Below are 12,331 nucleotides of genomic sequence, written 5' to 3'. Positions count from 1 at the left end.
ATTAACCAAGACCCAAAATATCAAACAGTTTTAAGCTTAAGACCATTTGCAGGTAAAAGTTTGCAGTGTTCCCTAATGCATTCCCTGTGTCTCTATTTAGTTTCCAAATTACGAGTGAATTTGACACTTTTCCAAGACCATAAATTTTAATGGAGTTTTATCTTGAGCCTAAGACTGTGAACGTTATTTGGGTGCTTCATACTTATATGGCGGAGACGAGCATCTCATGTAATCAGAGCTCTAGCCCAGGTGTAACAAATATATGATCAACTTTTTTTTGTTAAAGTATTTGATCTCAAAAACAAAATAAGCTAAAAGGTGATGAAGGACAGAACTCCAGTGGGATATGACTAGAATGACAATCCAGACCTAACAGAAAATCCTCAGTGAACAATTTCTTGTGTTGATGCATGAATAGCCAGTCAGTATTTAATATATCAGTGAGAATTTACGGTAAATGAATACTGACCATCTTCTCGAGATTTCTGGATGAAGGCTTCCACTGCACTCTCTCCATAGTTTCCCTCGGAGGCCAGGGTCGAGACGTAATTCCAGCGTAAAGCCTTGACAATGTCAATCATGGCCTGGGTCTGGAAGGTATCAGGTGGGACCACACGGGAAAAAAAGTCATACCTGCTGTTGTCGCTCAGCTCTGGTGCTGTGGACGCATAGCTTATCTGCGGGATCTGAAATAAAAGGAAACAAATCATTGATGATGATAATATTACTAATAACCTTTGCATTTGATATAGCGCCTTATCATATCGTTGAGACAACAACAACAACAAATTACACTTGTATAGCGCATTTGACATCAGGAGGATGTCCCAAGGCACTGGACAATCAGGGATCCGCACCCGAGATGGTGGTTGGATCAAAGTGCTTCACAGAATATACCTAAGAGTGAATTGACTGTATATTTTGTAGGCAAAACGCGGCAGCCAAATTGCGTACAGCATTGTTCAACAAACAGTCGTGGATTGAGTGACCAAATTATCTAATATTATTATTTCTAAAGAGATTATTACCCCCAGAAAGCAATTTTCCAATTGACTAAGGTTCCTACTTACTGCTAGGTAAACAGAATCTGAGTAATGTAAACTCTTGCTGGGAATCTCTCTGGGACACAGAGCAAACTCCATGCCAGAGAAACAGAAATGTCTGTGGATCTCTTGCTAGTTTGCATGCTCTCAACAACAACAACAACAACAAAATTACATTTGTATAGCGCCTTTCACGTCGGGAGGACATCCCAAGGTTCTGGACCTGAGCTGGGGGTCGGAGTGAGGGAGGGTGGAGGGCGAGGGGGGGAAGCAGGGAGATCATAAGCTCGATCGAAGAGAAATGTCTTGAGGTGGGTCTTGAAGGTCTTGAAGGTGGCGATGGAGGGAACAAGACAGAGGGACTGTTGGATGGAGTTCCAGAGGGTGGCTCAGAGTGGCGGAAGGCCTGCCTGCCAAAAGTGGGGCGAGCAAGGCAGGGCACTTGAAGCAGACCGGAGCCCGCTGAGCGGAGGGAGTGAACAGGGTGGTAGGGGGTTAGGAGGTCGGAGAGGTAGGTGGGAGCAAGATCATGGAGGGCTTTGAAGGTGAGGACCAGGGTCTTGAACTGTATCCTCTGTGTGATAGGAAGCCAGTGGAGTTGGGCAAGGATGGGGGTGATAGGGTCAGGGAGCCTGGTGCGGGAGAGGGCACGGACTGCAGAGTTCTGGATGATCTGCAGCCTGTGGAGGGAGGAGTTGGGGAGGCCGACAAGCAGTGAGTTTGCATAGTCGAGCCTCGATGTAATGAAGGCGTGTATAAGGGTCTCGTTGGCCTGCTGTGTGAGACAGTGTCGGAGCCGGGCAACGTTGCGGAGGTGGGAGAAAGCAGAGCAGATCATGGCGCAGATGTGGGGAAGAAAGGATAGTTGAGAGTCAAACAAGACTCCGAGGTTCCTTAAGCACGATGATGGGTTTTTGCAAAACAACAAAGGCGTTTTTTTCTCTTTCTCTTATAATACACCCATTTTAGGGATCGTGAAAAGTTTTAATCATTACATTTTCACTGATTTTAATGAAAATTGTTCCTTGGATTTTAAAAGAAAGCAAGATTGCAATAGAAGGATTGTAATTAATGGAGCACAGAGCAGCCCAACTTGTACAGATTTATTTGCACAGTGATTCCCTGAATACGGTATTTAATTAACAATCAGCGTCTGATTATCCAGACTCGGGAGTACTTTTAAAACTCTCCGTCTGCAAAGAACTGCCAGAGTCCTTCTGCTCTGATAGACTGTGAACTGAACACTCTTCCCCCAGAAACAAACTGCATCAAGTGTAATAGATTTCTGGCACATAACTGCATAGAACTGTAACATACAATTACTTGTTAATTGTCACAAATGTGCATTCAATGCTTATGTACACGTATCAAGCCAACAGGATCCGTTTTGCTCAATGTCAACAACTTGGGATTTTAAATAATAATTCTTGCATTTGATGTAGCGCCTTTGACTCCAGGAGGAAGCCTCAAAGCGCTTTACAGGATTTACCCTTTGGAACTCCATCCCACAGTCCCTTCTGTGAAGCGCTTTAAGACATCATAAGGCGCTATATCAACTGTAAGGATTATCATTATTATTACTGAAATCTACACACAGTCTTTGTTCACTTCCCTTCATTGCTGAGAATGGATAGCACACTGTCTTCTGACGCTATCCATTCGCATTTCGAGCCCAGGTTTAAATGAAGCGCAGACTGAGAGGATAGGACCCTAATTTCCTGGGCAGTTGTTAAGTGCCCTAAATGAATTTGGTTTAGTGGCAATCTCATTGCCAAGTCCCAATGGATATGTAACCATAGCACAACGTGTCAAGCTTGAGTCATTAGTTGGCGTAACATCAGCAATCTCACTGTGAGGGGCCAGAAAGGTGAGATGCTTTTGGACAAGGGAATGTCACATTGTGCAACAGAAGAGGATTCTGTAAAACCGAGGAGCAGGCATTGCGTGTGGATCAGATCAGATCAGGTTTTAGCCAAGGTTAAGATGCAATCTAAAATGCAGCGTGGCTGGCCTACACTGTACTATGTTCCTGCTATTATCACTTGGTATGCAGAGGAAAATAAATGTGTTCCTTTCTTTCCGTCGGTACAAAATTCACACGTGCACAGGCACAATCGATTATCCTACCTGTACCTCTCATAATTAAATAATACAATCAAATAGCAAAATAAGCAGAGTGAGCACGGTTGGTAATCCTGCCACATAACCCAGTAAACGCATTCGGGTTTCTAATGATTCGATGATAGCCTGATTCATTAAAAAGTGCCCATCACAACACAGAATAGCACTGCAAGCACATCAAGTGTGTGAATTCCATACACGACAACAAAGCCACTTAATACGGCTGAGTGGGTTTGCAAGTAAACAAAACACAAGCAATTAGAAATTGTGTGGTTTTACATACCGACGCTTTAAAAACACAAGACTCCTGATAACATTATCCCCGATCTGAGTAAGATTAAGACCACAGAATAATATTTGAGTACACCAAGTCAGTTCCAATTACAATAAATTCCGATCTGGCCAAGCAAACTTCATAAAAACCACAAGACATTCACCGATCACTAGATTGTTATTATCCAGGAAACCAGATATAATCAGTTCAGATACCATTACTAATATTCGTGCTGATGTACAGTATCTTGAAAAAGAACACGTCTTGTATCATGTTTTGCATCGATACAGCTATAGCATAAGGACTAGATGTTTTTTTATGCTCACGAAATTAAACATTGGAGAAATTATTTATAGTAAACCACATTCTAGTCCAGCCTCAACATTTCTTAGACGAGAGGAGAAACAACTGGAATTGGGCCTTTTCCGAGAATATTTGTCAAGGCAGAGGTGGCCGGTTAAATGGAATAGCGAACATCCCTTTGTGCTACCACTGTTCATGCCTGACTCTGCAAAGGGACATATGCGCAACCTTACAGTGGGGAAAGGGCGGGTAAATGGGACTGAAAGGGTTTGCTGTTGAAAGAACCATCATAGATACGACAGGCCGTAAGGGCTTCTTGTGTGCTGTACATTTTCTATGGTTTTACGGTTCTATGTTCTTTTGTAGCATTTCTATCTCCTACTTTTTGTTCCATGCAGCATCATCACAAACAGCAGCAGTTGGTCATTTCTTCTTCACATGGCAGCCAATTTGCACACATCAGTGGCCCACAAACAGCTAGGAAGTGAATGACCAATTTTATCTGGCGGATTTTTCGTCCACACTCCCCTCTCTATTTGAGTAATGCCATAGGATTGTTGTGAAGACACCAACGTTAACTAGACACTGAGAAGGCTAGATACAATATGCAGCAGGAAGTCAGAAGGTAATTCAAGCGCTAATTGAACATCTTAATTTGAATATTTTGAGCATGTGGCTCAACTGCTTATGTAATTTACCTCATTATAAAGCAATGAGAAGCAGAGTAATTGTTATCAATTTTACAATATACTAAAATGTCAATATACCATATTTCAATTGCATGGAATCGTTACAGCGATTTTGAAGGAAAAGTAAACTTGTTCTGGTTCAATTTCAATTTCTAGTGTGTGCTTTGTCATAGAGCAGCTTTGACGCTTAACTAGGGACTACCGCACCAAAACAAACACGGCAGGAAAAATTACATTTTAAAAAAACCTGCGTTTTATAAAACCTTATCACATCGTAATACTTTAAGGTCCTTCACTGATAATTATTGTTGAGTATGTTGGGTGACTTTTATAAGCAAACACAGCTGCCAATTGTATCAGGAAGGTCCCACAAACAGCCATAAAGTCAATTAATGTGGAGAAGTGCTGACCAGGGCAAATTAGCTTCCCATTTCATAAGATGTTTAATGTTTGCTTGAGCAGGCAGGTGGGATCTCGGTTCAAGGTCTCATCAAAAAGATAAAGCCTCCAACAGTCTTGTATTGGAGTGTCAGCCTAGATAAAAAGCTTAAGTCTTGACGGGGGGTTTGAACCCACAATCTTCAAGCCGAGAGCAAGAGTGCTGGCAACTGAGCCAATGAAGCCCAGCAATTTGTGGTAGGCTGGGTATCTGAGACATGTGGAAACCCATCGCCCTGGGATCTCCAACCAATCATTCACCACTAATGGCACTGACGGACATGGTCAATAAGAGAGGAAGGAGCGATAGAAATGCGTCGTTATTGAATCAAATTGAAAAGGAAGCCGGATGCACAAAGTATTTCATGCATCTGGAAATAAAAATAATAATAATAATAATCCTTGCATTTGACATAGCGCTTTTCATCTCGGGAGGACGTCCCAAAGCGCTTCACAGAACACACTGTAAAGTGAATTGACTGTATATTTGTGGGCGAACGCGGCAGCCAATTGCGCACAGCTATGTCCCACAAACAGTCGTAGTTTGAAAATGACCAATTTATTATTGGTTTTGGTTTTGGAGGGATTATTATTAGGCTCTGTGTGGAGTAAGGAAACTTGCCCAAGGTTTCACCCTCTGCCTGGAATTGAACTCAGGTCTCTCACTTGCAAAGCGAGTGCTCTAACCACTGAGCTACAGGACTCCACTGTAAATATAAACTTTAATGTGAAAACTGCAGTAAATATTGCTCCCTCTTGTTTTTATTCAGCATGTGCGAGTTGCCATCTAGCAGCTTGGAGATCCCAGCTAAGACGATTCAAATCAGACTGACAGTTCAGACTGCACAGGGAAATTTCATTACCATGGAATGGAATGCGCACTCTCCCACCCCCAAAGGAAAACACCTTGCTTACCTAATTCCGGAGAGTATTACGTGCAGGTTGGCTAACACCCAAGGCTTAGTGACCCCAGAGTGTGTGTTGAGGGTTACTAATATTAGTATGTGTTAATACGAGGCTTTGGATGTTTGACTTGCAAATTGCAGTATTATTGTGTTTCAGCATTCCCTATCACCCCAGGGTCATTGAGGCCAATTTGTCTCCACTAGCCTAGGTGAGATCAGTCTGTAGCTTAGTGATTAAAGCGCTCGCCTCATAAGCGAGAGGACCCGGGTTGAGACATCTCGAAGACGTGATATGGCACTATATCAAATGCAAGGATTATTGATCAGCTACAAGCTTCACAGTTTGCACTATGAATAAAGCCAGTCCAATGTGACTGCATTCATGCAAAGGATTGTAGTTTCATAGATCTGTCAGTCATCTTCCCTGGAGGGCATCGGCAATCTCAAAGGAGAGCAAAATGTTTATGTGAAGGGAGAGGGAGGAATATAATCAATTTAATTGACAGATTCTATTCACGGAGGGCAGAATAAATGAAGATATCCATTTTGTTTCCATTGGTAAAACAGAGGTTGCATCACTGCGACAGATCTGATGGGTGTCTATATTTTTGAGTTTATTTGCAACGATTCTGTGTTATCTCTTGAATTTGATCAGCCGTCACATCAGCTCTAAAAATAGGGATTTAAATGACAAGATCCTCACTCTAAAAACAAGTGGTTGTCATCAGCTTAGTGCTGGGCAACTGCAGTGTGACCTTTGGCTGAGCAAATTATTTTGCACTGTGGCTGTGCAGGAATTTGAACCCGCACCTCAATTACTTTATCGAGTCCAGATAATAAATGCACAATCCTGTTATTATTTGAGTATTATCATTAGTTTCCCTGTGTAACATTTACTCTCATTTTTACTTCTCTGAGACAAGAGGAGGTTATGGTGTTAAGAACAGTGTGCACATCTGATCTTAAATCGGAATTAGCAATGGCACCCTGGTCAAACTAGTCAACTGGAACCGCAACAGATCACTCCAGCATCTAGCCGTAACTATAAATCTGATCCCATTGATCCCAGACATACTGGCAAGTATAGCTCACACAGCAATGTGAAATCACGGAACATAGAGGTTATTTCCATGGTGAATTGTGTATTATTCCCCCAGCCATTAACGGTTTATGATTATTTATTTAACAGTAGCCCATTGAGCTAATGCAAAGGTATTCCCACGTTTATGACTGCACCAGGTGGATGAGATGAAACTGGTTGAGGGTCCTTTTGATGCTACCGCTCCTGTGATTTTTTTTTTTGACAGCTTACAGGCATCTCTTAATAATTAACCCAGAAAACATAGTTTTGTGCATCAACAGGCTTCAAACAAACATGTGAAACTAGTGAACACCTAGGGTAGGGAACAAAATCGGCCAGAAATGCCCTGTAAATTCATTTACATCTGAAAGATTGAAACACGTCAGAGGATTTGGAAGGTCAACATCAAATAGTTCCGTAAAATAATATTAATTATAATAATCATATTCCTTACAATTGTTACAGTGCCTTTCATGTCAGGCAGAAGTCGCAAAGGGCTTCAAAGCATTCACTGGAAAATCTAGTGACCCCGCATTTTGTAGGCGAACGCAGCAGCCAATCTACGCACCGGAATGTGCCACAAACAATCGTGAAGTGAACCACCAGTTTTATTTGTAAATTAATTTGTAGAAAAGTCTCTTGTGGTGGTCCTTTTTGTAAGTCTCCGGTAGCTTTGCTTCTTCCAACCCCTCCCGACTTTCTCCTGGTAACCTACACCAGGTATCTATCCTCTGTGTAAAGAGATTCGACATGTAGTTAAACCTGTCTAAAACAATCTCTCAAGGGATTGGGCTAAAGTGACCTTTGTACAAGGGTGGCCTCTGAGCATACATTGATATGCAAACTTGGCTGTTCCAGGGTGGTTGTTAACAGGTTGCTGAATGGAGGTGGTTGCTTGGACAGGTTTGATTGTGTGTAATGTGACATAAAAGGTGCTATATAAATGTAATTTCATTGTTGTTGAATCGGGTACCATTTATGAGTTGAAAACAAAATTGGATATATTAGTAGAAAGAAGAGGAGGCAGCTGACAAAAGACTGGTTTGCTTAAAGTGCTCACATAAGCACCACTGTAGATAATTTAAAAAATTACAGATAATACCACACACACACACACAGAGATGCAAACATCATGCGCAAAATTAATACAAACAAGATGGAAAAGTAATGCAGACTTCATCATCCCAAACTATGTAATCAATACAATTAAACTCGTATTGGTTTTAATTGCAATTCACTATAAGCTAATTCTTAGTAGTGTGAGAAGATGCTATTCAATATTGAAAGCCTGGCAGGAGCTATTTGCTTCATTGTTATGTAACCGAAGCGTTTGAATGTTGAGCGGCTGGCACAGATAACTTAAACACCTAATTATATACTTTTTTCAAAATATGTTGATTTACACAAATGTTATACTGCAGATGGACACTCCAGGTTTATTATAATGTAATAATTCTTACATTTGACACGGTGCCTTTCGTGCCAGAAGAATGTCTCAAAGTGATTTGCAGGAGAGACTGTAAAGTGTAGTGATTATGTTCTGTAGGTGAATTCGGAAACTAGTTTTGCTCACAGCAGCATCTCATAAACGAAAGGATGCAAGGATTATTTTGAAGCAATTGACCGATTCTATCCTGGGGATTGTTGGCGAGAGAAACTTTCTTCTCCAATAGCCTGTGGGATCTTTAACATCCATCTGAACAGGTTTAAAGTCTCATCTGAAAGGTGACGCCTCTGGCAAGCACTGCGTTGAAATGTCAGCCTTCTAGACGAAAAGCACCGAGTCCCGTCGTGGGGATTGAACCCACCACATCGAACTCCGAAGCGAATGCGCTATCTGCTCGTTTGCACCACTGGGCTCCGGAACCAGTCACAACCACTTTTCCTCCCATTATTGCCGTCATCAATCACCGGTTAAAAGTTGTTTTTCAAACAACAGATGAAGGGAGATGACAAAGTTAATCTGTATTCTTTTTAGCTGGTTGACTTTTAAAAAGATTTTTGATGGAGGGTTGCCTCTTGAGAAGCTTTTTGCAGTGATGGTTTTGCAGGCGAGGAGTGAGCTGGTACACATTTCACATATTTTGATCAGAAAACAATTTTTTTTTCCTTTCTCCTTTAATGAAAATAAATGATTCCAGCCAAAAGGTTGAGATGCAATACGGCAACAGGTTTGATGAGGTGGAACACTCCTCCTGTAAATGAACGGATTAAATGATCCATGTTGCTGTATTGACGTTAAAAAAAATGGACTGACGTTGGTAAAGGAAGGAAATAATGCGACGAGTTCACAACCGTGATGTATAATACCGTGACACTACATCAATTTCCAGCGGTCTCTTGTTTGCTTTTGATTAGTGTTGGTCGTTCAGGCTCTTGAGAAAAAGACGTGTAGATGTAGCCGTGACAAATTATTATTCAAATGACCCGCAACACATTATGTAGAAACAAAGCTGCTAATAGCGCAGGGGGCTTGAGCACAAGAATATATTTGGCATTTGATATATATTTGGCATTTGTGTAAATCTCACCTTGCAGCGTTTGCTAGATTATATGCGTGAAATAAAAGGCAATGGTCAGCAACATCCGCGCAGCCTTGCAGAGTTCACCGAAGGTCCGATTAACTTTAAGAAGCACAGAAACGGGGAGGGTGAGTTATAGAAGAAAATCAGCATCGCCCTGGAGATGAGATTCCATTCGGCTGGGACGACTATCCACATAGGATAAAAAAAATAGAAATGTCAGGAGTTCGTTCGCAAACAGTGAATGATCGAGAAATGCAATTGATGGAAAGACCCTTTTCTTTTTAAAAAAAAAGCAAAATTGGGAGATTCATGTACAGGAAAACACCTGCTGCCTTGTTCCTTCTCCAGTGAGAATAGATACAACAAAACACAAATTTACATTTATATAGCACCTTTCACATCAGGACGGACCAACCGGTTTAATAATTAGGGTTTGGTCCCCGGAAAGGTGGGGGTGGGGGAGAAAAGATGAGGAAAGGCGCAATCAAAAAGTTAGGTCTTGATCACTATTTGGTTCAACTGATACCAGCTTCTAATGCAATGGGTGAATAGTCCTCACTGCACTAAACGTGCTTGCTGCAAAATGAACCTTTGGTGATACGAATGCCTCTTCATATTCACTGGGGATGTTATCCGAGTTTATTTTAACATGGACCAAATAACAATGCAAGTCTGCAATGTAAAATAGATTTCTATATTGATTGCCTAGAGGTAGAAATTCATGTTATTCAACCTCATCCCAAACACACCCATATATACTGCTCATCACTTTAGATGTCAGCCTGGCTCAGTTGGTAATACTCTTGCCTCGGAGTTAGAAGGTTGCTTAGAAGGTTGCTTGTTCGAACACCATGTTGGGGACTTTGAACTTAGAGGCGAGCTGACACTGCACACAGTTATAACAAAGTCCTGTCTGCTGCCTGTTCGGGTGGATGTTAATGAAAAATAGAACAGTTTCCCCCTGGTGATCTAGCCAGTGATCCTCCAGATAAAATTAGTCGCTCACGTGCATGGCTGTTTGTGAGACATTGCTGTGTGCAAATTGGCTGGCATGGTGACCTCATCTCGGACTGGCCGATGGACCTGTCAGTCAAGGTAACTGCTCACCCAGAGTGCAAGCCCGGAGCCTATTTGAAGTAGCAAGTCTCTGCTCTCTGCCATGGCCACCAGAGACCTCCTAGTGAGGTTCCTCTCCTCCCCTCGTGTAAATAAATGTGTTAAGAAAACCTTCTTTGTGCCTTCAGCATCTTTGCTTCCCCAGTTGTCCATGCCTGCGGTTACATTAAAAGACATTGTGGAGTTGAGGGGGCGTTTAGGTGACCTGCTGCTAATGCCACGATGAAACAAAGACCCCAGGAAGGTTTAATCGCAGATTGATTCACTGCCATTTCCTCCTGTCCCTGTGAAGAAGCACCTCTTTCTGAAGGTCCAGCCAAGCAACAGGAATCTCCGTGCGTGAGGAATTAAGAGACACAGATATTGACTGACATTGGCACAGCACGCATTGGCAAACCAATCTGCTACACCAACAGATGATTGAACAACAGCATAGCTTCCTGAAACTGGAATATTTTATTCTGCTGACTGAACCTATTAACGGGCATCAGTTATAAAGTTAATGGATATCAGATATTAGCTAAAATATTACAGCTGCTGCCTATCATAAGTTACAAGCTCAGAAGAAAACAGGACAAAGTCACTTCGCTGCTATTTCCTTCCCCATTAAACAATCCTGGATTTCATTTATTTTATTTAAAACAAATCCCGGTGATGATTCGATTAAAAAAAGATCTGCCGTCGAAGGTTTATATTAAACATGTCAGCAATACAGTGATTTGTAACAATAGGTTTTCTTCTTCTACTTAGATCGAAAGATAGATGTTGTGCCAGTACGGGCGAATGGGTTGTTACATTTCTAGAACACCCTTCTTGTCGGGAGGACGTCCCAAGGCGCTGGACAGTCAGGGATTTTGACCCGAGCAGGGGGTTGGGAACAGGAGGGGTGGAATGCAGAGAGAGTGGGGGTCAGAGGCTGACTGAAGGTGCGGTCGAAGAGGAGGGTCTCAAGTCGGGCATTGAAGGAGGCAAGGGAGGGGCGAGACGAAGGGAGTGTGGGATGGAGTTCCAAAGGGTGGGGGCACGAAGGCCGAAGGTTGAAGTTCACAACAACAACAACTTGCATATATACAATGACATCACAGAGAAATCAGTGTCACTCTTGTGCATTAAAAAAAAAGCCGACACATAATTTTGTCCTGTAATACAGATCCAACTCAACCATGAATCCATGGACGAAATTATTCTAAATATTCCTTCTACCCACAAAACATAGCTTACCTGTGTTTTTTTTCTCTCTCTCTCTCTCCCCGTGCTCACTCGCTTTGAGGTTTACAAGCATTGCTGCATCAAAAGAAAACCTTACCCACAGCTGAGGCTGAATTTTCGCATTCATTACCACTCAGGGAATAAAATCGCCTCAGGCAGTTTCTCCTCCGCTGATCCCACACCTAAGCCAATATCAGCGCCACAATTCGCAAACACAAAGCACCCTTCACGTTAGGATGAAGTCTCAGAGTGCTGTACCTTAGCGAGGTTTGGAATACCAAGAAAGGAAGAACAGGGGAAGCGGAGGTGACGATAGGCACAGTCGAAGAGGTAGGCTTTCAGCTGGGCATCTGAAGATAGCATTTGAAGATAGATAGAGAGGGGGCGAGGTGGAGAGATTGAGGCGGGGAGCTCCAGAGATTATTCTGCTCAACTGTTTCTACACATTGTGGACCGCATGGTAACATTCTCTCTTTACCCAACTGCTGCTGGGAATAGCCAAATAAATTCACTCTACACCCTATTTATTTGTGATGGATTTGAAAGTAGACTAGAAATCCAACAAATTCATGCTTAGAAATACATGAGCATGTCATTTCCCATGATCTGATCATATTTATTGATGAG

At 42.2% G+C, this 12,331-nt stretch overlaps 1 protein-coding gene across 1 annotated transcript in view; it reads right to left on the bottom strand.

Annotated features, from left to right (window-relative positions):
* Positions 1–692, bottom strand: part of LOC103179169 (metabotropic glutamate receptor 4) — a 227,044-nt gene extending 226,352 nt beyond the window's left edge. Inside the window, 1 exon segment of the mRNA XM_007894301.2 lies at positions 470–692. Within this exon segment, the coding sequence (XP_007892492.2) occupies positions 470–581 (112 nt within the window). The 5' untranslated portion in view covers positions 582–692.
* Between the last annotated feature and the right edge of the window lie 11,639 nt (positions 693–12,331).

Source organism: Callorhinchus milii, unplaced genomic scaffold (genome assembly GCF_018977255.1).
Source record: "Callorhinchus milii isolate IMCB2004 unplaced genomic scaffold, IMCB_Cmil_1.0 Scaffold19, whole genome shotgun sequence".
Taxonomy (NCBI): Eukaryota; Metazoa; Chordata; class Chondrichthyes; order Chimaeriformes; family Callorhinchidae; genus Callorhinchus; species Callorhinchus milii.
The sequence above is the reverse complement of the archived record's forward strand: the minus strand, read 5'-3'. Positions and strand labels throughout refer to the sequence as shown.